We start from the raw sequence: 27,500 nt of genomic DNA, 5'->3' as shown, positions 1-27,500 counted from the left end.
ATAATTACAAGTAAGTTCTTTGTACTTTAATGAAATTTGAGCTTTTCCGTCACCGCTTTCCGATACAAAAACTCAGTTAACGGCACAAGCATGAAACATATTTGAACAGCAAAGGTTCATTTGAACGTGATATTAGCTTTAACCCACGTTCACAATATTATTTTCCTTAGTTTTCATTCATTTTGGGGCAGACGAAAAAGATTTAGCGGTTTTATTTGACTCCAAGTTCAACAGAGTGTAAAGGTCACAAAGGTCAGTCTACGTAGTCAACGTTGAAACACTGACAAACGTCAAATGAATTCGGACCAGAATGTTTGCATTGAATCTTACTTTAAAATAAATGGGACAATACCTACAAGTGCTTCGTAATTCTTACATTTGAGCAAGCTTTCTGTACATTGTAGAAATCAAGACATCAATCAGGAATGATTCATACATTTTACCTCGATTTAAAAATTCTGTTAACGGCAGAGATTGCGTTACAGTCGCAGAGACGACTCACTCCCCCCCCCCTCCCCCCTCCCCGGGGAGGAGGGGACTCCAACATAAAATTGACGAAGTGATCGTCATACATTTTGAAAAAAAAAAAACCCTGAAGGGAACCACAATCTGTTTTGTAGCCGTGGTCCGAACAATTTTCCCGCTTAGTGGTACCTAAAACAGGCTAAAAGGTGTAAGGTACCGCCATACCGTAGAATTACGAAAGCAGTGGCCCCCGTTACTTTTGGATTTAGCAGGCCAAAGGGGCCGCTACTATCGAATAGCCGTTACTTTCGGGTGGCTAAAAAACGTTTGTTTCCGTTTGTACTTGTTATTTACTCTCCACATGAACAAAGCAAGCTTTAACAAAAAATGGCCACAAATCTTCGTACTTTATAGCGAAAATAATTTTCGTATTATACTGCGAGCAAGAAAGAGGAGACATTTATCATGTTCCTTCACTTATGTAACGCTAAATACTTTAATCGCATCAATAAGTCGATCGAAATGGACACAATTTACTCCTAGGATGTTGGTATTTATAGTCAAAAAGGACTACTTGAAACGTTACATCAAATACAATACGGCATTTAATTGTTGTTGAGTTGTCATTTTCGTATAGCCGCTACTTTCGGGTGGGCCGTTTCTTTCGCGGAGGCCATTTATACTTTCGTAGTTCGATAAGAGGATAATTCGGAATTCTACGGTACCTATGACGGGTACCAAACCACGAATTTCAATCCCCGAAAGGTACAATCACTCCCGGGGGGAATATATTACATAACACTCAAATCAACTGTCTAAAAAGCTGGGTACGGCTTTCATTGTTTGAAGGGAAGTGCGGGGCTAATGAACAGCTAATTTAAATGCGAGGGGATTATGTGTTAATATGCAAGGGGGATAAGTCACTTATCTCCCTTGCATATCAACACATAATACCCTCGTATTTAAATTAGCTTTTTATGAAGAACAAATTAACAAATGTTTATTTGGAAATATTTAATACGACGCAACAATTTCCAAAATTGAACGCTGCAAACCTGTACACGGTAAATACAGTGCATTTTGAGGGTATTCACTCTTATCTTTCTTCCTTACTTCATGTACACTTTGCTCAGCCAAAACGACAGTTCGAAATTGCACAGTGTATTTAAAATTCCACTGTTTGGAGCTACCACGAAAGTGTCGCTGTCATTTATTGGTCACGAGTTTCGCTCCGTAACCCAGTCATATCATACTCGTGTACTCCATGAAGTTGCCCTTTTTAGTGTTTTGTGGTATTCTTGCATCATTTCTCCTCTGAATTTCCTTGTAGTTTACAGTAGTGATCCCTCGGTCGGAATCTTCTTTATCTGTAAAAAGGTCGGTCAAAAGATCTTCGGTGCGTAAATTGAAATTGTCAAGTGCTTTCTTGTTGTTTGCACCAGCAAATAAAGATTCAAAGTTGTTTTCCGAAAGCTCAATTGAGGTGCTGCCACTGAAACGGCTTTGAGTAACAAACAGTTCTGACTCTGAATCAGTCAACATTGCTTGCCTGTTCCTAGCATTCACTACAAACAAGACGAACAACTAATTCGAAATGCGACTTTAAAAAACTAACATAATTAAAAAGCCGAAAAACCTGTGAATCCCACCAGTGGCCAGCATGGAGTTTTGAAAAACAAAAGAAAGATGGAAAATAGAGGCATTTTTCCTCAGTATATTTTTGCATCCCTTGAGGAATCCTTGCCAATGTAAAAATAAGCCGTTTATCGGCCTTCCAGCGCGTGGTTTCTGTGATTTATTCCCCTCGGGCAACGCACGAGGGGAATAAATCACATAACCCGTCGCTTCAGGCCGATAACTATAACTTAATATTCAGATCACTTCAGTTTTTGCTCTGCAATCCAACTCTAATGATTCTATCACGGCGATGGTATCACGGCGTTCAAACAAATTGTGCCGAAATGGTATCGTGTGAGAATGCTTCGCTTATTGGAGGACAACGTGGACAAGGTGTTGGAAATCCAGCGAATCCAGACTGTGGCAAAGCCAAGGGCTGCTGGGTTTGCTGACTCAACGCTTAAAACCGGAGGCGGAGCTTCTCGTAGGCAGAGCAGGTATCAAATTACTGACCTCCTGACCTTAAAAATACACGTCCAAATTTCGACCCATCAAGGATGATCCCACCCTCATGAGAGAGGGCAAATTACAACAACTTCCTCGCAAATTAAAGAAAAACGGTCACCTTGACAGTGATGTGTACAACAGCATTTATCCCAAAGGTTCACAACCCGCAAGAATTTATGGCTTACCAAAGATGCACAAGGAACGTGGACACAACTCCATCCCGCCATTCCGCCCCATAGTGTCATCCATTGAAACATACAACTACAACCTGGCCAAATATTTGTGCAAGTTGCTAACACCGTACATTCCAACTGAACATTGCGCCTCTGACACGTTTACCTTTGTCCAGGATATTCAAGGTTTAACTATGCATGGTAACTTTATGGTTTCTTTTGACGTTGTGAGTCTTTTTACAAACATACCTCTTGAAGAATGTATTGACTTAGCGGTCAAATACATTTCGGACGGCAACCCTGATCTTAAGTTAAGCAACACTGAACTTAAGAGCCTTTTTTCCGTAGCAACCGCTCACACCCATTTTTTTATTTAAGGGTTCCTTTTACGACCAGATAAATGGTGTAGCTATGGGCTCCCCACTCGCCCCTGTTCTTTTTAATTTATTTATGGGTCATCATGAAAAATTATGGCTGGAACATTTCCAGGACTTCGAGATATTGTTTTACCGACGTTATGTTGATGATACCTTTTGCTCATTTCATTCGGAGAATCAAGCGTTACTATTATTCAACTATATTAACTCTAGGCAGCCGAACATCAGGTTCACTATGGAAAAGGAAATAGATCACAGGATACCTTTCTTAGATGTCTTAATCAACAGTGACACTCATTCTCCTGTCACTAGTGTTTACCGTAAGAAGACCTTCACGGGCCTTTTAACCAATTACTTGAGTTTTACATCGCATTCCTACAAACTGGGTCTCATTCGCTCCCTTGTGGACAGGGCCAATAAGATCAACAACACCTGGTTGGGCTTTCATGAGGACATTACGAAACTTACAAAAATCCTTCAGAAGAATCTTTTTCCAGTCCATCTAGTCCAAAACACTATTAATCGTTGCCTCACATTTACTCGTCATGGCGGTAATCCCCCGGTTTCCGTCTCTGACACTGTACGTACCCTTTACTTTAAGTTACCTTACATTGGTCCTTTTTCTATTATCACGCAGAAAAAGGTTCGCCATTTTGTCAAACGTTATTGTAACAACATTGATATTAAGTTAGTTTTCTCATCCTTTAAGATCGGTAACCTGTTCAGTGTGAAACATCCTGTCCCTCGTGGTCTCCGTGCGGGTGTGGTTTATAAGTTTTTGTGTGCGGGCTGTAATGCCTGCTATGTCGGCGAAACCACCCGGCATTTTTCCTAGCGCGTACGTGAGCACATTTTCAGTGACAGGACCTCTCACATTTTTAAACATTAACAAAGTTCTGAGCATTGCCGCACTTCGTGCTCTACTGACTGTTTCAGCATCCTAGATCACGCTCCTACCACCTCTCAACTTAAGATAAAAGAAGCCATTCACATTCAATGAGAAAAACCTACACTTAATCATCAAGTTTATCATGTTAATTTAAAACTTTCTCTGTAATATTCGGTACATTGTCATTTTTCCTTTGTGTTTATAGTTAATTAGCATTTTGGTTTGCACTATATATTCAACTCTGTGCTTTGTAATTTAGACTGAAGATGACAGAAGTTTCTGTCAAAACATGTTTTTAAATTTAAAAAGTGTTGTGTGGTTCCTTAATTAGGATAACGAAATGGAATTACCTTTAAAACGATTATAATTTGATTCCGGATTACTGTTTATTACATCCACACACATTTACGATTTTTAGTGAGTTATTTGGCAGTGTGCTTTTTTACTATGACTGTTTCCTGACGAATGGGGAGGTAAGTGGGGAGGCGGGGGTAAGAGCGAGCAGGGTAACGGGGTTGCGTCACCACTGTCATCCCTATTTTCCTTAATATTTCCTAAAATGCAACTCGCATCTGCTACAGTCGACCACAGTTCATTGTCAAGAATAGGGGAGGAGCGTAGGGGGAGCAATTTTTATCAGAAAGTGGGCCCTGGTTTCACAGCCTGGGCGGCACAACTACGCACCTTTGGCTGTAAAACCAGTTTTACATGGCGACTTAACTACATTGACTAAACGTTACCACGAAATTTCCCTTGGTATCTTCGAAATCGATAACGGTTATCTAATCAGGCCTATCTGGCCAAGATATTGAGAGGCTTATGGCATGAGATGGTGCTGCCAAAACCGATTCTGTGCTGTCCAGCCAAGTTGGGCAGCTCATCAGGCCAAGCAAATGAGCGGAGATTAGATCATCACGTTTGTGAAATCTAGACTTATCCGCAAGATGAACTCGATACAGTGTATTAGTCTTCGGCTTTCGTAAGTACTCTAAATAGTCGGATTGCATAGCAATCGAAACGAAAAGCACCATATATTCAGGAAATATGATCTTGTTAGATGGTGTTCTTACACGAAGGTATAACAAGATCTTGCTGTCTACGACTGAGTCCTTTTCAGAGAGACTATCTTCCCTAGGTAAAACCCTTTGTGTTCAATGAGCTAGTCAAATGCCACGCGGCAAACTTGAAAGACAAGTTCAATTTTTTGTTGATACAGTAACAAAATGAGTCTCAAAGTCTCATTTCTTAGTATGTTCCAAGTTACCATTCGTTTTCTCAAAGTACCTTTGACTTAGACAAAGTAAATTGCTAGTTTCTTTTATCTTCTGATAAAATTTTGAACAAAGCCAAATTTTTGTAAAGTTGAGATCACGAAGCATTTTTAAAATGCTCCGGGACTGCCTCAATAATGTAGTTCCTCCTTGAAGGAAAATGTGGAAAAATGCCCAACAAATACCCGAGCCAATGGAGCACTGATGGATCGAATTTGTTAATGCATTACCAAAATTTAGCACATCCTCTGAGGATTGCTGCGATGATTTTGTTTATTTTGCTGTCCCTTCAAGGGCAGGCTTTTAACAATAAAAAAAAAAACTTCTGCTAAAGCCAAAGAAACCATATTTTGTCTGCTCAAATGCCATTAATAAAGGATGAACTATCTTTTGTAGTATGAAAACTGTCATACAACAGAACAATAAATTGAAAATTGGGTCTTATCCAGATGAACTAGACGAGTTTTTTTAAAACAGCCACATTGTTTTTGACCCTTTTTGAGTACTCAAGCAGTTTAAGGCCTGGGTTTGAAGGGTGTTCAGAAATTATGAATGATCCCCTATATCTTCGGTTTCTCTGCCTAGAACAGGATGAAATTTTCCTGGAATATTAAACTTGACGTTTTCTTTTGCCTTAACGTATAATTTTGATCCTGTGACACATCACGTTACCAAAAAATGAAAATTACGTAAATCGGCGATATGGCGGCGAATTTTCTTTATATAGATAACTGAATTAGTGTTTCCGAAGCAGATTGTAAATATTTAACTTTCTACGTTTGGAATGACTGTCCTTAAGTTTTTAAATTGGAGAAATTAACAATCAAAGGTTGAATTGTGGACTATAAAATGACCTTTGTGCTGATAATTTTTTTCTGGAGAACAATGGACGATCATTCCAAACGTGAAGCGATGGAGATATTTAATCTTTATTAGAAATGCGTTTTTGTTTGATGTTTTCTCTTAAAACCGTCGCCTACCTGTCAAATCTTTGCTTTTTTCACAAAAACGATCACGTGACACGTCACGTGATCTATAGCACTACTTATTATGCTTAGAAATTTTCAGAATGATAAGATCTTTTTATCTTCCAAATTTCAGTTCAATGCCATTGAAATTGTTAAAGTTATCTCGAATAAACCATTTTTCCTCTTAAAAACCCTTAACCCAGGCCTTAAACTGCTTGAGTAGATTTCTTAACATATTGCTCCATTTGTTTCAAAGTAAGATTGAACGAAAAAAGTCCTTGTTTCATTTTATTGAATATTTACAAGTGTTTCCACGTTACACACAAGGTGCGGAGGAGTCAAATTTGTTGTAAATGAGCGGCTAAATTGTCCCTCGCAAACCGATTTTGCTGATTTAAATACAAGAACGTGATCCAACAAAGCGTCATGGGCTGTTGAAAGATTAACCCCACGATGCGCATGCATCAATGACTGTGGGCGCATTACCGTAACTTACGGTTAAAATAGAGACAAGGGATGAAACTATTTTGCCAAATTTTGAAACCCCCATAAATCATCAAATTTGCAATAAAAACGCGTCGATTTTTGTAAAAAGTGCCTCTGAAATAATATTCTCTCCACTTACATGGCGAAAATTTAACCGGGACGGTCGCTATTTTCAATTTTTTTGGAAACGGTTTTTTCACGGTTAAATGTTCGCTTTCGTACGATGTGGACCGGAGGAAACCAGTGACGGAAATACGTGAAAAGCAAGTTAAAATGGGGTTGACAGACTTGCGCAACTCCCGCTGTGTGTCCATTGTGTTGATAAAAGCCTTATCAGCTTTGCTAATGCACGGCTAAACCCACCAAAGAAAATCGATTTCTAGTCCCCTCCCTTTCATGTTAGTAAGGGGGGAGTGGACTAGAAATCAATTTTCTTTGGAGGATTTAGCCGTGCATCACCGATCGAGTGCGAAAGTAGTTAGGTAAACCTGATTCAAAAAAAATTGTTGAAATGTCTACCAGGAGCTTTCCATTATAAGTTCAATAAACAGCCATGTTGCCAGCGTAGTTGGTTCCTATCAGAGGCTGAGTGGTTTAGGCAGCCTACCGGTTCAAACTCGGATTCAAATCATGGCTAACCACATTTTCAATCGTTTCCTTAGTTGCATTGATTTCTGTTCATAGATATTTTAGCTGAGTGATGTTAACGAAAAGTACAACAGATACGTCTTTTATTTTGTTATCAGAGAAGTCTCCACGAGACTAATGATATAACGAAACGTTACTTTATAATTAATAAGGGATCATCGTCGATTTAATTCGATTTAAATAAAGATTTAATGTTTAAAGGACACGGGTATAATTACCAACATTATTACAATCTTTTTTCTCATGATTACGATTATGTCGATCATACTGACACCCTTGTTATTATGATTTGAAGCGTTCCCACCAAGACATGGAAGACATGGAAGAAGGAAGCAAAAAGAAAAGAAAAGAAAAAGAAACGAGTGCCAAAAACGTTATATTCCTCATTTTTTTTTTCGTTTATTGACAAAGTAAAATGAATTCGAGATTACCCAAAAAGAAAATGTTTATGGGAAAAACTACCTCAAACCAGGAGTTTTGAAATAAGGTAAATCATCAGCCGTCTTTCCAATGAAAATGTAACAGCTAAAATTAAGGAAATTTGAAATCCATTCGCCGTGTGGCTGGAGCAACGTACGACCTATTTTTTGATGGAACTGAGAACTGAATTTCATGCATATTATGTTAAGAGAGAATACCACATCGGCCAACAACAAAAAAAACGAAACAACTTGTAAATGAGACAATTTAGAACTGTTTAATGCTAAAACTTTCAAATGGTTTGGTCAGTATTTTAGTTAATATTTTTTGGCCATTATATAGTTTTTATTTTTGATTGAGAATTGATTCACACCTAGTTACTTAACTAAGGCTGCACGCGAAAATATGTTTTAGGAAAGATTAACACAGTATTTTTCAACAAGCAGAACTAGCCCCTGGAGTTTGCTTTACAGACAAAGGAGTAGTTATACTCTCAGCCATCCCAGCTGTTTATTGTTATCAAAAACTCCTTTGGGCAGTACCTTCAGCTCGTTGTTATTCAAGCGCCTACCAACAAAAAAATGCGGATTGTCCAAGTTCCATATGTTAGTAACTTTACATGATATCCACACACTTAATTGGCTAAAAGCTTCAAAAATACGAATGCGTCAGTTTATGGAATGAGTGAATCGACAATATAGTCGTTACTTCCGACTACTTCCTTGTAAGTTAACAATAGAGACAGTTAGTATGCATAAGTCATCAGACAAAGAAACACTTATAAATAGCACGATTTTTTTTAATGATTGTTTTTCTCAGGAATATTTGAAATACGTGAATATGTGGAATTTCCAAGTCTCTTGGAAGGGGGAAAAATTTTCCACTTTATGATATTACGCGCAAAGGCTACATTTCTAGTCGTCCGTTATAACTGCGAATATGCAGTGATTCAAATTCGTGCGGTACAGAATCAAACCGGCCATTACAGCGGAAAACAATTAAGGAGGCTGCATGCTTACTGTTGCACTGTACAAGCTTATAATTGTAACTGTAAATACAATTCAAGTAAACATGTTGCAATACAAGTCGACGTTGCACTGCGATACCGTGTTTCTTCTTATCTTTGTGTTACCGATCCTAGCATCGGATCCCACGCTTTCCACGTGACTGATTTCCCTCCACCCTCCCCTGTTCTAGAGCCTCACACGCAGGCTACTCCCAACGTTACAGGATTTCACCAGCTGTTAAATTTTACATCGAACTCACGCCAGCTGGATGGAAAGAATTGCCACAGAGGACGTACATACTTTGTAAAGGATAGACTGTCACAGTTCAAAAGGTCAACTTCTCAAAAACTTCTTTATGTATCACGTTCGAATTTTCAGGGAATTCTAAGATTGCCGAGGTCTTTCAACTTTAAAAGGCCGGTTCACATGATACCAGGTGTATCCAAGCGTAAATCGTTTGCGTATTTTGACAGCCGATATATTTTAACTTTGATTGATATAAGGGTGGCTTGTACGAAAGTGTCTCCTCGATTTGACAACAAAGCTGGTGAGCTCTGCAACATATTTCCCGAATCAGGACTCGTTTGGCTCTAACTCGTGTGTCAAAATACAGAGAATACTCGTGTTCCGATACTGCCGGGCCGCAAAATTCGCCATCAGGTAGTAGCGCGCAACCCAGTCCTTACGAACTTCATTATATTGCAGCTCGTCAGCAAAAGAATGTAAGCAAACATTCTTCTGTTAACCTAAATGCTGTGATGGAACTCTCGTTTCCCCTTTTGTTACAAATTTATCATCCAAATGCTGTTTGCGTGTACACTGCGGGAAGGCTCATAAATTCCGCCTCAAACCTAAACAAAGATCTTTCAATTGCTTTCACAGCTCAATAAATTTCTACTTTTGTTTTTCTAGATGGCCACGTCTTTTGACTTGTGTAAAAAGCAAAACAGAAAGACAAAACAAAAACACAAACAAAAAGAAAAAAGAGCAAAAGAGAATACAAAAACACACACACACACACACACTGAACAACAACAACACGAAACAACTTGTAAATGAGACAAGAACTGTTTAAAACTGAATCTTTCAAATAGTTTGGTCAGTAGTGAGTTAACATGGACGTTTTCAGTAACAATTGCTGTTACATTTTAAACTAGTTTTTACTTTTTGATTGAGAATTGATTCACACCTAGCTACTGAATTGAGGCTGCACGCGTGAATATACTTTAAGAAAGGATAAACACAATATTTCTCAGCAAGCAGCCCTAGCCCCTGGAGTTTTGTTTTACAGACAAAAAAGGAGTTATACTTACAGCACGTACAGCTCTTTATTGTTATCAAAAACTCCTTTGGGTAGTTCCTTCAGCTGGTTGTTATTCAAGTACCTACCAACAAGAAAATGCGGATTCACCAAGTTCTTAGTACGTTTACATGATATCCACACACTTTGTTGGCTACAACTTGTAAAAACAGAACCGGTTCAGTTGATGGAATGGGTGATTCGATAAAATGGTCGTTTCTTCCGACTGCTTCGGAATCCTTTTTACTTAAAACCAAAGAGGCAGTACGTATGCATAATTCATGAGACACTGGAATACTTATAAATAGCGGGACCAGTTTTAATGATTGTTTTTTACTCAGGAATACTTGAAATATGTCAATAAACCAAGTCCCTTGGATGAGGGAAAAACTTTCCACTTCAAGATATCACGAACAAAGACCGCTACATTTCTAATCATCTGTTATAACTGCGAATATGCCGTCATTCCAAATCCCGCGTTACAGAAAAAAGGCCATTACATCGGACGACCAATAAGGACCCAAGAAGCTCACAGTTTCACTTTGGACGCTTAAAATTGTGAACTGTAAATATAATTCAAGTAAAATTGTTGCAATAAAAGTGGACGTTGCGCCGCGATACAGTGTTTGTTTTTATCGATGTCTTACCGATCCTAGCATCGGATCCCACGCTTCCCACGTGACTGATTTCCCTCCACCCTCCCCTGTTCTAGAGCCTCGCACGCAGGCTACTCCTACGTTACAGGATTTCACCAGCTGTTAAATCTTACCAAGAACTTATGCCAGCTAGATGGAAAGAGTGGCCACAAAGCCGTACATACTTTTTAAAGGCTAGTTCAATTTCTCAAAATCTACTTCATGTACAATGTTCCAATTTTGAGAAAATTACAATATTGCCGGGGTATTTCAACCCAAGGCTGGCTCACATGATACCAGGTGTATCCCAGCGTAAATCTTACGTGTATTAGAACATCCGATTTTTTTTTTCAGTTTCATTGACATTGCGATTTGTACGAAAGTGTCTGCCCGACTTTATAAGAAAACTGGTGCTTCTCAACATATATCCTGAAGCCGGACGCCATTGGCTGTAAATCATCTGTCAAAATACACAAGAGATTCGTTTTCCGATACTCTGGAGCCGCCAAATCCGTCGACAGGTAGTAGCTTGTAAACCGGCCCTACAAAAGGCATTAAATTGCAGCTTATCAGCCAACGATATATATATATAAAAACAAGATTCTTGTATTGATATAAACGGTGTAATCCAGCTCCCGTTTCCCCTTTTGTCAAAAATTTGTAATCCAAATACTGTTGAGATGTCCACTGCGGGAAGGCGTAGCCATTCCGCATGCATCAAATATAACCAGAGATCTTTCAATCGCTTTCGTAACTCAATAGATTTCCTCGTTTTTGCTCTAAAGCATGCCCCTAATCAGTTCACAACACGAACTGGGACACTTTAAAACGACCACGTCTCCTGACCGGTAAATTTTAGACCCCTTTTCAGTTTTTATTACGCTGGTGTCATTTAAAGTGATAAATGCTTCTTTCTTTGCGAGTTTTTCAATGCGCTCGTGTAATTTGTTGGCACGAATTGTAACTTGTGCTTATGTGAGATATACTTTCTAATAGATAGAAATAAGTTAACATACTTTCAAATTTATGGAATCCAAAGTTGATCTCTGTTTAAACAACTTAACTAACATATTTCATGGCTCATCATCTGCCCGTGCGTTTCTGTTGAATTTCTCACCCAAGTCGATAGTGACCACAAGCGCAATGACCGCGAACAATCATTGCGGAATGCATTGGTATTGCGTAACGCGATAATATGGAGGTCGCTTTATTGGTCACTCTATGTTTCTGTCTTTCTTATACCGGTAACCTATGACTTGTGACCTGCGACCTTGTCGACCGCAAGCTGTGACCCCTAAGCTTTGCCCTGCTACTTCAATTTGACGGTTATGCCCTTCGGTGAAAACAATAACATTGCATGTTTAGCAAGTCTTCTGTTAGCATGTTTATTTCCTCTGATATTATAAACTAATTGCGATTTTGAGACGGCAATACCGTATTATATTGACGGCTAGTTAGGGGAAATTATACTCCGTATTGGACGGAGTCGCGTAGCGACGAAACCCAATAAGGAATATTTTTTCTTCCGACGCGGTCAATGTAATGCGGTATTGCCGTCTCAAAATCGGAATTAGTTTTGTACGCGATTCATCCATTATATAGACAAGTAAAACTGAAAATAAATTATTTCGCGCCTGGTCAAAATGTATATTCTTGCTACCTGCAAACGTATCGATGGCAACACTTTGCACGCGCAAACAAATTTCGTCGCGGGATATTTGAAATTTGCCGGCAATTTCGTAATTTTTCGTGTCTAAATGTCTGAAATCGTTCAATTGAAGCCGAAGAAGCGTGGAAATTCAATGGAGGAGTTGTTGAGGTTCCATATCGTTTCCCGTGGTGATGAATTGGGCGAAATGCCAAATGTTGATAATTGCGTTACTTTTTTCAAAGAGTTGTTTGACAACATCGATACCGAAACCGAAACAGGAGAGTCACCAAGTAAATATAGCGAGCCGAAAGCTAGCAAAACTGAGCCCCAAACTGAGCCGAACGAAAAGAAAAGAAGTAGCATTGTTATCTTAGACGACGAGGAGATTGAAGAGTTCCAGAAAAAAAGCAGGTCGCAAAGAACACTGTCAAAGGAACTGAGTGCTGCTCGTCGCCTTCAAGCTTGGTACAATGATCGATATGGTTAGAAACTGCAGTTCACAAGCAACAACAAAGCCAACGCTTCCGACCTGCTGAAGCACTTCTTTCTCGAAATACGAGATACAAGAAAAGAAAGCAGAGAAAGGCTTGGCGAATAATACGAGCCGTCCACCCTGAGCACTTACCAAAATGGTTTAAGAAGATTTTTTCGCGAAAGAAAGGACGACGAGTCTTTCGACATCTGAGAGGATGAAAATCTTAAGAAGAAGCTCGCTTCAAAAAGAAAGCAAATAAAGGCTGAAGGAAAAGGAAACCGTCCTAACAGGGCTGATCCGTTAGATGAAAGTCATATAGAGAAGCTGTGGACGAGTGGTGCTATTGGTTTGAAAATTCCGCGACAGTTATTAAATTTTATATGGTGGAACAACACCAGATTGTTAGGCATGAGATGCCGACAAGAACATTCGGACTGTAAGGTTCACAGACCAAGGAAACTTCTGTGAATACACAGAGCTTTCCACAGAAACGAGAACCGGGAAAACTGACAGCCCAAAAGCAAAACGGAAGTACAACAACAAAATATTTCAAGGAAAGGGTGGTGAGAGAGATCCGTACCTTGCGTTAAAGAAGTATTTAAGCCAGAGACCAGAGGGTATCGGCGAATATTAATTCCAGCCCATCGATAACCCCAGAGAAGACATCTGGTATAAGAAGCTTCCACTAAAGAGAGAGGGACTGGCCAACATCATGAAAAGAATGGTCGAGAAGGCAGAAATCCAAAAGGAGGGGAACTTTACCAACTCGTCGGGTCGAAAAACAGCTATTCAAAGTCTTCGAGGTCATTTCGATCCACTGGCAATCTCTAAGCTCACTGGGCACGCCAACCCTACCCCCATCCAGTCCTACAGTCAAAACGCCGTACAAACCCAGAAGGAAATGTTCGATTGACTGGTAGAACTGGGAAGATGCTCTACAGCTGTTTACAACAGTACGGCCACAACTGTAAACGCGACGAGCGCCGAACACCGACAGTTGTTCTCCAATCTTTTTAATTGTCCCACTTTGAACTCTTGCCAGATTAACATTAACTTCCCAAATGGCAAGTGACTTTCAATTTCATGCCAAATTGTTAACCTTTGTTACAGTTACATTGCCTCTTTTGATGGAAAAAAAAGAATTTACAAGACTTTAGCTTAAGACAATCAGAATAATTTTTAATTGGAAACACGTGATTGTTTTGGAAGTGTGTTTTGAAGTTTTGATAATTTAATCAATAACCGCCATTTCAGATCTCTTAGAACTGCAGGTTTCTATTAAATGACCTAATAGTAATGTGTAAACATAACAGTTGTAATGAAGATTTCCAGTGAGGAGGTAAATTTGACGAAAATTGTTAACACGAGAGCACTCAGAAGCTCGTTTTCAATCAGTAAACGAAAAGTTCAATCAACTCTGCACGAGAGTTCAGAAAGCCATTTGAATAAAGCGACGCCAGTCACAGTCAGTTTTGACCAGTCACAGGCTAGTTTTTTGACAGAACATTTCGAATTTGATGCGTACGTGGGCAACCCAGCTCAGTGTCGCAATGTCAATCACTATTTTGAAACCAATCACAGCCCGCAAAAGTGACGCGACAATACCGCGAGATATTGACGTCTCTCGCGTAAGACAGAACTATAGGAAAATCGCGATACCATAGCATAAATGCCATATTTTGCCATGCTCCTTTCTGCGGGTTTGGAAGCAAAAATGATATCCGTGTTGACAACAAACCACTCAAAACCCTTCATCAAGAATTCCCGTGTCCAAAGTTCAGACAACCTTCGGATCTTCAATGCAATGTTGTTTACAAAATGCCATGTAAACCTGACCTTGGAACTACATAGGAGAAACCGGAAGATGCTTCCAAATCCGCAAAAAGGAACATCAACGGAACTTGAAGAACTATTCTAATGGCTCTTATGTTGCCAACCATGCGTGGAAAACAATCATTGCATTGATTTCAAAAATTCTTTTGTCATAGACAAAGGCGATTACCGCGTTCGTAAAACACTCGAATCCTGACACACAGCAAAAATTGTCGACGCGGATAATAACTCAAAACCGTTGCCTAGGCAATATTCCATTTTATTTTAATTAGCCCTCATTTCCATTTTTATCTTTTAGCTTTTTTCACACTTCTTCTTTTATTCTCAAGTGTTAGCGCCCTTTTCGTATATATTTCCGTTTTTTCATTCGTTAAAGGCTATAGACTGATGGCCGAAAGCTCATTTTTTTCTAATCTTTTTAACCACGGAACGCTTTTTAATCCAATATGTCTTATCCTGGTTACAGCTCTATTTTTACTCGTATTCGCAAAGACTCTTCCTTTAGCATAAATGCTGTGATGGAACTCTCGTTTCCCCTTTTCTTACAAATTTATCATCCAAATACTGTTCGCGTGTACACTGTGGGAAGGCTTATAAATTCCGTATCAAACCTAAGCAAAGATCTTTCAGTTGCTCTCACAGCTTAATACATTTCCTCTGTTTTTTCTAGATGATTACGTCTTTTGACTTGTGTAAAAAGCAAAACAGAAAGACAAAACAAACGTTCAAAAACTCCTTTGGGCAGTTCCTTCCGCTGGTTGTTATTCAAGTACCTACCAACAAAAAAATGCGGATTGTCCAAGTTCTTAGTAAGTTTACATGATATCCACACACTTTATCGGCTAAAACTTTTAAAAATACGACCGCGTCAGTTTATGGAATGAGTGAATCGACAAAATAATCGTTAAAATTACTCCTGACTACTTCCTTGTTACTTGAAAACAAAGAGACAGTAAGTATGCATACTTCATAAGAGTAGACACAGAAACACTTATAAATGGCGGGATTTGTTTTAATGCTTGTTTTTGTCAGGAATATGTGAAATGCGTGAATATGTAAATATGTGGAATTTCCAAGTCCCTTGGATGGGGGAAAAACTTTCCACTTCAAGATATCACGCGCAAAGGCCGCTACATTTCCAGTCATCCGTTATAAGCGCAAGACATAGTGCCGTTATTCCAATTCCCGCGGTTACAGAATCAAAGGTTATTACATCGGACGACCAATAAGGACCCAACAGGCTTACAGCTTCACTTTATACGCTTATAATTGTAAATTGTAAATATAATTCAAGTAAAAATGTTGCAATAGAGGTGGACGTTGCGCTACGATACTGTGTTTCTTTTTATCTTTGTCTTACCGATCCTAGCATCGGATCCCTCGCTTCCCACGTGACCGATTTCCCTCCACCCTCCCTTGTTCTAGAGTCTAACACGCTGGCTACTCATAACGTTACATCAGCTGTTAAAAATTTCAAAGAACTTGCGCCAGCTGGATGGAAAGAGTTGCCACAAGGGCGTAGACACATTAAAAGGTCAATTTCTCGATAAACTACTTTATGTACAAAGTTCGAATTTTAAGGAAATTCTAAGATTGCCGGGGTCTTTCAACTTAAGGCCGGCTCACATGATACCAGATGTATCCCTGAGTATTTCGTATGTGCACGTTTTTTTTTTTAATTTTATTGACACTGCGGTCCGTACGAAAGTGTCTCCCCGATTTAATAAGAAACTGGTGCTCTTCACCATATTTCATGAATCCGGAAACCTTTGGCTGTAAATCGTGTGTCAAAATACACAGGGGATTCGTTTTCCAATACTGTTGAGCCACCAAATCCGCTGACAGGTAGTAGCTTGTAAACCGGTCCTTACGAAATACATTAAATTGCAGCTTATCAGCCAACGAATACAAACAAAGATTATCGTATTAACCCTTTTGTTATAAAATTTTCATCCAAATACTGTTGAGATGTCCACTGCGGGAAGGCTTATCCATTCCGTATGCATCAAATAAAACCAAAGATCTTTAAATCGCTCTCGTAACTCAATAAATTTCCTCTTTTTTCCTTCTAAAGCATGCCCCCCCCCCCCCCCTACTAATAAGTTAGTTTACAACACAAACGGCGATACTTTTAAACGACCACATGTTCTGAACAGTAAAATTTTAGACTCCTTTTCAGTTTTTGATTGAGAATTGATTCATGCCTAGTTAATGAACAAAGGCTGCAAAAACGAATTTATTATAGGAGACACAATATTTCTTTTTAAGCAACACCAGCTCCTCGATTATTATTTGACAGACAAAGAAGAAGTTATACTTACAGCCTTCCTAGCTTGGTATTGTTAGCAAAAACTCCTTTGGGCAGTTTCTTCAACTCGTTGTCAGTCAAGTTCCTATGAACAAATAATCACCACTTAATGATGGCTATCATGTTACTTGTGTAGTATAAGCTATAAATGTACATCTTTACTAGTGTTGGTTAACCAATTTATTTTTTGTCTAAATAAATAATAATCTCAAGGTCTTATTTGAAACTCATTTTTCCTCAAAGGAGCCAAAAGATAAATAAATTTTATACCAACAAGTCGATTATAATCACACTTCTTTTACTTATCATAGGTTCATGTTAATCGTTGAGTTTTCTCCTATCACGGATGGCTTTAAACAAAATATAGAGTAAGGCCCTAATATTCTAAGACTATAAAGAGATTTAGAGACTCTCTGAACAAAGTTGCAGTTCCATTGCCTCGATTTTTCTACATGACCGTTGAAGCATAATCCCATTCTATAGGCTTGTTTTTCCTTGAATAAGGTTTTCCAGGGACTGTTAACAAATCACCTGAGAGCGACCATTTCTGAAGCAGTTGTCCATGTTTCTTCTCTTAACGTAAACCTCATTTTACCGCACTTAATATGGCTTTAATGGAAATATCTCGTTCACGTTTCAAGCAATCCAAAAACTCTATGTTCATCCCGTGAATCTATGTTGTGGTTTGGGTGATTTTTGGGTATATTTGGGAGGAGATAGTTTTTCTAGAAGGATTGGTTAAATTGAGAGAAATAAAAAATATTGAAGAATTGGTGAAGTTTTAGAATTAAAATTTGTAGTTAATAATTAATAGAGGTGGTAATTTCATAGAGGATCTGTTCGCTCATTATACTGATTTTTTGGAAGAGTTAGTAAGACCGCATGTCGGATGGTCGTGGAAATTAGGCTTGTGGTCGTTTAAAGCGATAAATGCCTCTTTCTTGGCTAGTTTTCTAATGCGGTCCTCTAATTTGTTAGCATGAAATGTAACTTGTGAGTATGTGAGAGTTACTTTCTAATATATAAAAATGAGTTAAAATCCAGCTGTAAACATTCCAGAAAATTTCCGATGAACATCACCATCAATTAAAGAAAATTGATTTTAAGTCCCCTCCCTTTCTTGTGAGTAAGGGGGGAGCGGAATAGAAATCAATTTTCTTTGGTATAGATTTGGCCGTGCATCACCGATGATCGAGCAGGAGCTAGCAGTGAGATGATCCTGATTGCAGAAAATGTATTGAAATTTCTCTCAAAGCTTGTCACTACTGATGAGTTCAATAATCAGCCACGTTACCAGCGTGTTTTTCTTCAGTGGCCGAGTGGTTAAGGTATCCGACTGGTAATCTGGAGATCCAGGTTCAGATCCTGGCTGAATCACATTTTCAATCATTCCCTTAGTTGCATTGATTTGAGTTCTCAGATTAACTGTTTTATGGCGCCGTGGCTTAGGCCTCAGAGGCCCGTTTCTCGAAAGACCCGGTAACTTATCAGGCCCGGTAATTGGTCCGTTAAGTCCCTGATAATTTAACGGTGTTTCTCGAAGCTCCCGTTATTTACGGGAGGACATGACTTCCCGTAAAGTTACCGGGAAATCGCAAATGTTGCGACACTAAACAAAATGGCGGCCGGAGGCGGACTTTTTTGTTAAGTTAGAAGACCTCGGTCTTATCAAAGACGACCCATTTTGGCCGACATGACTGACTGTGAAGTCATAGAAAGATTCCGGCTTTCACGAGCGAGAATTGAGTGGCTTGTGAATGAACTTGGAGACGAATTGCGGAGAAATACAAGGAAAAGCTGCCCACTGGCTCCGGAAGCAAACGTAAATACAGGAGTAGTACTACTGTTGCTGTCGTGTAGTTTTAGAGAATGTTTTAGAGAATGTTTGAAAACCGCTTAGGGTGTTTGCATATAGGCGCTATATAAATTTGAAATTATTACAAACGATAGAAGAAAAAATAAATCAATATTTTGTCAGGTAAACAAGGCGCACATTTTTATTACTCCCAGATGGCTTCCTTTTTAGCATAAAATGGTTTCCTGTCACGTAAAACTAAACTAACTAAACCTACAGCAAGGGAAACTGTTTTCTTTTTTGGCTTAATATATCATTCGAAATTCTTTGTGTTAATTTGCAGAATTTTCATAAGAAGGAGGAAGTTAGAAATCTGACATGCTACAGATAAACGTAAACATGAGCGATAGCGATGAGAGTCGCCAGTTAGGCGCGGTCGTCGAAATACACAAATGGTGTTTGCTGCATTAGCTAGAGGTAAAAGGAATAAGAAGCGCACTGTAGTCACGATAGAAAAACGAGAATAAAGAACAAAAAACCATCCTTTTTGCAAAATAGTTTCAGTCGTATTTCAATTGATCGCACCTTGTTGTGTGATAGATAACAGCGTACAAAAGTCGATTTGGCATCTGTAAAAATGATACTTGATGTCTTCCGCAGAAAACGATTAAATCACGCCAGTTGAACTATAGCTTTTCAGTTTTAAAACTTGTGTGAGATTATTCCTTATACCCAATATTCTCTACACTTAATACTAAACACCAAGAATCGAGCTACTTCAGGCAACTGATCATCGCTTCCATGATGATGCAAAATAATGATCTCTCTCGGTTGCTCTCCTTTGACACAACGAAAAACTCAAAGTTAAACTTAGCACGTATTGCACTGTCCTCTAATAATCATGAAGACAGTCCTGTCGCATTCATAACCGTGCTTTTCCATCGGCAGCGAAATCGAATCAATTGAATGGACTAAGCGTAGTCCCAAGTCGTGCTCCTTCTCTTGCGAACGAGCGTGAAGCGCGCGCAAGAGCCTGGTAACGGTCCCCTGTTTTACCGAGCCTGGAAATTACTGGGAAAGGTTTATGGGTGCTCCGAGAAACGCAACATTGAGCCCGATAAAGTTTCCTGATAACGGCCGCGATAAGTTAATGGGCCCGGAAGTTACCGGGACTTTCGAGAAACGGGCCTCAGGGGCCAACGAATAATACCTATTATGGTGTACCCGTGAAGAACACCTACCAAGTAGTATGCCAAAGTTTAATCTCTTAAGGAAACTACAAAATTTTCTGTACGTGACACCACGTGCAATTGTTAGACTTTTTAATCGTACGTACGTAGTATGCGGTACATAACCAAAGGTAATTACAGCGGATCAACCAGTGTATACAGAGTATGCGCTTCCAGTTGCAAACTGTAACTTATTATAGGAGACACAAACGCAATATTTCTTTCAAGGAACACTAGCCCCTCGATTATTATTTTACAGACAAAGAAGAAATTATACTTACAGCTCTCGCAGCTGGGTATTTTTAGCAAAAACTCCTTTGGGCAGTTCCTTCAGCTCGTTTTCAGCCAAGTTCCTGTCAACAAATAATCACACCTTGATGATTGCTATTATGTGACTTATTTTTGGTCATGTAGTATAAGGTATACTGTACATCTTTACTAATTCTGGTTAACAATTTCTTTTTTGTCTAAATAAATAATAATGACTATCACGGATGGCTTTAAGGTATCAGCCACCCTTCAGGACCGTCCGCGCGCGGATCGCTGTAGCGTTAGTTGTTTTTATAAAAACCCCTATAAACCATATATTTTTTAAAAGCTTAATAATTCCAGATTATGGATTTGAACTAACAAAAACTATTTACTTAAATGTGTTTCGAAATTGGAACGCTTTGTGTAAAAGTGCACGTCTCTTTAAATCATGTTCCACGCCCGCCGGAAATAAACGGAAGAAAACAATTAACACCGCATTCGCTTCTCAACACGTTCCACTAAAAAACCGTGTCTCAGATTTTTGACAAGTGCGTTTGTTTCTCTTTTATTAGCAAATGAAGTTGGGGAAGGCAATTAGTCAACACTCCCTGTGGAAAAAAAGCTCTAGCTTTAAAATCAAAAGGAGTATTAAAATTCGCAGACACAGTTTTGTAGAAGAGATATATGGCATCACTCTGGCCAAATTTTAGCGAAATTGATTGAAAGGCTGCCGACTTGGAGTTCAAAATGTACGAGCCGATCGGCAAAATTTGCGTTCGGAGATAAAATGGAAAATACATTTTTAGCGGCATCCTACCTGGAATGAGATTATAACACCTATATGTTTATTCTGATTGATATCAGAGAGGGATCAATTTTCTCTAACAATAGGACTTTGACAGGTAACATGTAACAGGAACAAACTTTCGCGGAAGGCAGCGGGAAATAACTATTTTGTTTCCAGTCAGTTCAATTACACTGCGTGTGGACTCTTATATCTTTTTCATTATACGATATACCACAAATATGACACTTATCAGCTTTTTGAAATTCTTCTTCATCAACATTAGTCATTTTCAATGGTTTGTTGAATTTGTATTTGACAATGTTTTTGCAGTAACGTACTTCTTCTAACATTTGTTCCAAAAATTTATAAACAGCATTTTCACCTCTATAATATTGAACATCCTTGGTATACTTATCATCGTAACAACAAACAACTTTATACCCATATCCGCAAGCAGTATGCTTTTGATATGCATCTGTAAAAGATTTATCATTATTCCGTTGGCAACCATGTATCTTCTCTGTTAAAGCTTCAAAGTCGGCATATATTACGAATGGAGCAGGTATAATTGCTTGTGGTAATGGTTATATTGTAAAATGTTGTTATCTTTACTTGGCATTTTAATAGCTTGTTCTCCATTTATTGCAATACAGTTTTTTCTATGGACATCAAGCACATCTTTCGTGCTAAAACATTGCAAACAATGCATGCAAAAATGTTTCTTATTCTCATGCTTGGTTTTGTTAAACATAAATCTATTAAAATCTTTGATGTACACAAAATGTTTATTCTTATTTTCAGATATAAGCAATAATTCCATATGATCTTCAAACTTTTCTTTTGAGGCAAATAATGGATATGGTTGCTTATTCTCATAACCAAAAACATTGATATTGATTTTATTTTGTAATTCAATTTTAGTTATCACCTTGATGGATACAGGAAATTCAATTCCATCATAATTAAGATTTTCGATGAATTTTCTATCTGATTTTTTAATACGCTGTGGGTCTTTATCCATTGGACATAGATGCCTCACATGACACCATCTAAAACATTCATTGTCTTTATTCTGCAGACTAATTAATCCTTTACGAGGGTGTTGTAATTCAATTGGTAGTTTCAGATATGATGAACCCTTTATTGGTTGATAATGTACAATATTTATATAATGATTGTTGATTGATTTAATGACCCATCCTGAACCCTCTGATATCCATTTAGCTATCTTATTCAAGATTTCTTCTGCAGCCAATTTTAGTGCTTCAGCAATTTCTGTTTGGTTGATAATTGTTTGAGCCTTACTGTTAAAATAGGCTTCCTTGGATAAAAATACATCACCTGTTGTTTTCTCAAATTCTACTTTTAGAGTTTCAATAAACTTTAGACCCTTCATTGTCTCTAATTTGTTTTTGATATAAAATCCTAGTTTTTTTCTAGTTTTCTGTAATTAAACTAAAGGGTCTGTTTCATCTATTAAATTAACCTCATATGATTCAGTAAAACCTTTCAAAGCTTTATTCAGTTGCTTTATTTTAGTTCGGGGAGGTGGAACTGGCTTAATATTTTCCTCATATTCTTTAATCATTTGCTTGACATTCTTACTTGGTGCTGGAATAGGTAGCTCCATAATTTTTGAAGCAACTTTAGTGCGAGGAGCTGGAACTGGTTTGTTTAGTTCGATTAATTGTTGCACTTGTTTCATTAATGCAGCAACATTCTCATTCTGCTTAAAAATAATTTGTAATAATTCAGATTTTGATAATTTTTCCAATGAATCCATATATATATATGATTAGATTTTTTTTCTGGAATTTTCTCCATATTATATATAAGCGGTTTCTCTTTAAGCCTTTTTGGATTTGACCTCGGGAAATTTTCTGGATTTTTGTAATTTCTCACTATATGATTGGTGAGCTCGCCAGAGCCCATTTCGTTCAAAAGTTTGGTCATTTCTTGAAATGCCATCTCTTTGTATATATGTTTTACTGTTCAAGCATTTAATTTTTCAATTTTTTTTCAAATTTACTTTCGCATGAAATAGGTATTTGCGGCTTCACGAATGCAATACTTTCGCTATTTGCAGGTTTGCGGTGTCCATGTTTTCGATTTTAAATGAGTCTAAAATTACAGCGCAATTTTTTGGCAAAATTTATTAGCGCAATTTTTGTGTCGCAATTTTTTAGCTCAATTTCGGAAAATGCGCCTATACCATCATATCCTATACTACTGTGGCTTAGGCTCAGGGGCCAACGAATAATACCTATTATGGTGTACCCGTAAAGAACACCTACCAAGTAGCGGCCAAAGTTTGATCTCTTAACGAAATTAAAAACTTTTGTGTACGTGACACCACGTGCAATTGTTAGACTTTTTAAATCGTATGCAGTATGCGATACACAACCAAAGGTAATTACAGCGGAACAACCAGTGTATACAAAGTATGAGCTACCATTTGCAAACTGTAATTTATTATAGGACACACAAATGCATAATTTCTTTTTAAGCAACACCATCCCCTCAATGATTATTTTAAAGATAAAGAAAAAGTTATACTTACAACCGCCACAGCCTGCTATTGTTAGCAAAAAGTCCTTTGGGCAGTTCCTTCAGCTCGTTGTTAGCCAAGTTTCTGTCAACAAATAATCACAGCTTGATGATGGCTATCATGTGACTTATATTTACTTATGTTGTGTAGTTTAAGCTATACATGTACATCTTTACTACTGTCGGTTAACCAAATATTTTTTTGTCTAAATAAGTAATAATCACAAGTTCTCGTTTGAAAATCATTTTTCCTCCAGGCAGCCAAAACGGCTAAGTACATTTTGTACCAACATGTCCATTATAATCATACTACTTTCATTTATCATGTGTTAAATGTTACGTTTTGTCCGATCACGGGAGGCTTTAAACAAAATTTATGTTAAGACCTGAACTTTAAAGACTATTAACAACTGCATTAAGCTGAGTGGAAGAAGGGTGCCCGGGAAGTTCCAGGGGCCTCCACTGTGACCAGCCGGCCCAGAGACAGTAATACGCTCCCATGGCTGGCAATCCCCGCAACCCAGCCATGAGCACCCACACCTAGTCATCCGGACACCCGTCACACTGCGTAAGCAGGGGGAAAAAGGGGAATCAAGGGGAGAGGGAGGGAGGGGCAGCAAACCACGATATGTCGTCCACGATATGTCGAATTTAGCCATCAGCGTCCCACGGCCATACATCATAATCCCGCTGATAACATCATCCACTGACATATACTAAACGGAGAACATATCCTTTGGGTTACCATCAATGACGCTGGCCCCTGTGGGGCTGGAGAGGTCAAGGATAAGACGCCATTTTCCAGGCTGATGTTTCTTAGGAATCACACCAAAGCGACTGATGTGAAGATCGGGTATAGGAGGAGTAGGAAAGGGACCAGCTATTCTACCCTTGACCAACTCGTTCTGCAAATAAGAGTCAATAACTGAAGGCTGAAGAGAAGCTGAAGGTATGTTTCCCGCGGCCGATCTTAGGGAGACAGAGGACGAGTTGAAGCCTAAATGGAAACCATGGCGAAGACCGGCAATGACACACTCCGCCTTAGCCCTGTCTGGGAAATGGCGTAACTCGAACTCCAGCTTGTCCACGATGATGGGGGAGACCGTACCTGGAGGATGCAAGGGGGAAAAGGAACTGTCCAGAGAAGGGGGATGGATCCAAGGTAGGGGGGCGCTGAGAGAGACTGTGCGTGGGCTGGGGAATCCCTGCCTGGCAAAGAACCTCCGTAGATGCCTGATGAGCGATGGTCGGGATAGCAAACTCGGAGGGGTCGTGATGCACAGGGGTGTCGGTCCTCACAGTACTGGAGCCTGAGCCATTAGGCTGTGAAGAGGAGGTGTAAGAACAACTGGAGAGAGCACAACCTGAACTTGAAGAACTGAAACGTAGCTGACGGGAATGCAAACTGTTTAAATTATTTACACTATTTACAAATTGTGGAGACGAGGCTTTAGCGCCGTCGTCGCTTGCCCCCCGATGGTGTGGGTGACCGGGACCGCCGACCCACCTGGGCAGACCGGTATGGGCACGATGTACTGCGGTGATCTCCACTGCAGGCCTCACAGGCGTGGCGAAACCGACAATGCCAAGGGCCAACGGCATTCATCAGCATTCCACAAATGGCAGAACTGGGTGGAGCGAGGGCTGTTGTCAAGACCTTGCGGCGAGTATAGAGCCTTAGGTTGGTGATTAGACGAGGCAGACGAGCTGGGAACCAGCGTATGAAAGTTATAGATAGAGGTCAGGATTCATTTTTGAATAATCCCTCAGGCCTGTCGCGGCGGCGTCTTTCCGAAATGCGGTGTCGTATTGTTGCCAAGCTTTCCCAGGGAATTTTTTTTGCCGTCTGGATAACAAGAAGCTTGTAATGGGACAGATCAGCCTTTCTTGATGGTTGGGAAGCGCACAGTACTAAGCAATAGATGGTGAAAGCCTCCACCCAGGTAAGGATATCCTGTATTTCCACCGTTCTTCTACGAGCCGGAGCGACCACGAGTTTACCCTCCAGGAAGGTTTGAGTCTCCGACTCGTTTACCTTCAGATTGTCCGGCAGAAGGTCCGCCAGCTCAACGAATTGACCGCTCGTAATTTTGTTGGCCAGCTTGTGGGGGATGGGCGAGTAGCCAGGGCCGATGACGAAGTCTTTCCCAACAACCGGAGCCGTGGACGAAATGGTGGGGAAGGACGAAAAAGGAACGCCCCTAAGGCTCGGTGACGTCAGCAAAGGTAACGACAGTGAAAACGAGGGATAGCCGAAGGCGGGAGATGGAGGAGTGGAAAAGGTAGAAACAAAGGAAGGAACGACAATATTACCTGACGAGGCGGATGATCCCGTCGCTATAACGGATGAAAAAGTCGAAGGACCAGCAGGAATCGTGCACGAAAGGGCGGTGTGCGAAGGCGCGATGTCCCGGCCTTGCATCGACGCTAGAATTCCCGGTAAGCAATCCGATAAAGCCCGCAACATCGCCTGGGCCAATGCCTCACCGCTGAACGTCGGTCCAACGGACTGTGCTACGATGGAAATCGCGGCGGCATCGCTCGGTGGCGCTGTTTCCTGTGATTCAGTAGTGGGCAAAGACGGAGCTGAGTCGGGGAACATGGCAGAGGCGAGGCTGTTGTTCGTCGATCGAGCCATAAAACAGATACAATTGATCAAAAAGACGACAAAAACTTGAAACTATTGACGCAGGCAGAAAAAACGGGCCACTTGAACGCAGAAAACCGAGACAATCCAACAAGAATACTCCACAAAAACGCTATGAACCGCCACGCTTAAACGTCACTACAAAGCAGTGCTCTGCGCATGCGCTCCCTACCAAGAGCCGCTGACCGGCCAATGAATGCCAGCTTTTCTTTGTTGTTAACGTAGTTAAATTGCATTTAACTGCATTTAAAATACCAAGAGACTCTCTGAACAAAATTGCATATCCATTGCGTCGATTTTTCTACATGCTCGTTAATGCAGAATCCCATTCTCTATGTTTATGTTTTTTTGAATGAGGTTTTCCAGGGATTGTTAACAAATCGCCTCATAGTGACCACTTCTAAAACAGTTGTCCATGTTTCTCCCCTGGATGTGGGAAATTAACTGTCACGCCCGTTAATAAGGAACTATTCCATATGAGAGGAGTGCTAATGTCATCGAGGATCTGTTCGCTATTTTTTTTTAAATTTAATAATAATTTATAAGCCTACTGACCTATCAAATGGTCCATTAAATATCACTTGGAGTGGGTCGATATCTGATAAAACCTTCTTCTTATTATTATGCAGTGTTTAATGTTTTTCTTTTATGCTAATTTCCAACGTTCATGTAACGTCACGTGATAGTTGTTATCCAATAGGATGCGAGATTTTACATGTGCTCTCCATCTTGTACAGGAGTTCTTAAGTGATCCGTCTCATGGATTAAAATATCATTTGTTTACGTGTAAAAGAACTCTGTTTGTTGCTGTACAAAGCTACAACGTTACATGGTGTCGAGAAAGCGGTTCAAATTCTCGCTTTCGTTTGGTTAACAACGTCATTTGAACGTCAACCCTGGTCAACAGCGAGTTCAGCAAGCGATTGAAGCATGCCCGCCGATCCACCGAATGAAGGAGGGCAACCCTCACTAGCTGTTCAAGCACCGATATTTACAAGTAACGTCCCTGTACCTCAAAAAATTGAATTATCTGGAAATCTTGCTAATAATTGGAAGCAGTGGAAGCAAGTTTGGAGTACTTACGAGTTAATCACGCGTCTCAATGAGCAGTCCAACGAGTATCGAGTGGCCGCATTTATCACATGCATTGGTCCAAAAGCGCTCACTATTCACAACGGCCTTCCGTTCCAGAGCGAAGACGAGAAGAAGAATT

At 39.6% G+C, this 27,500-nt stretch overlaps 1 protein-coding gene and 1 pseudogene across 1 annotated transcript in view; one reads left to right on the top strand and one right to left on the bottom strand.

Moving 5' to 3' along the window:
- LOC146454408 (uncharacterized) overlaps positions 1 to 27,500 on the bottom strand; it is a 204,412-nt gene that overhangs the window by 110,247 nt on the left and 66,665 nt on the right. Inside the window, exon 12 of the mRNA XM_085095547.1 lies at positions 17,044 to 17,115. Coding sequence (XP_084951673.1) covers positions 17,044 to 17,115 — 72 coding nt within the window. The remainder of the gene's footprint in view (positions 1 to 17,043; positions 17,116 to 27,500) is intronic.
- Positions 2,728 to 4,349, top strand: LOC146454411 (uncharacterized; annotated as a pseudogene).

This window comes from Pavona decussata, unplaced genomic scaffold (genome assembly GCF_977016875.1).
Source record: "Pavona decussata unplaced genomic scaffold, jaPavDecu1.1 SCAFFOLD_302, whole genome shotgun sequence".
Lineage (NCBI taxonomy): Eukaryota > Metazoa > Cnidaria > Anthozoa > Scleractinia > Agariciidae > Pavona > Pavona decussata.
Note: the sequence above shows the minus strand (reverse complement) of the source record. Positions and strands in the feature narration are given on the sequence as shown.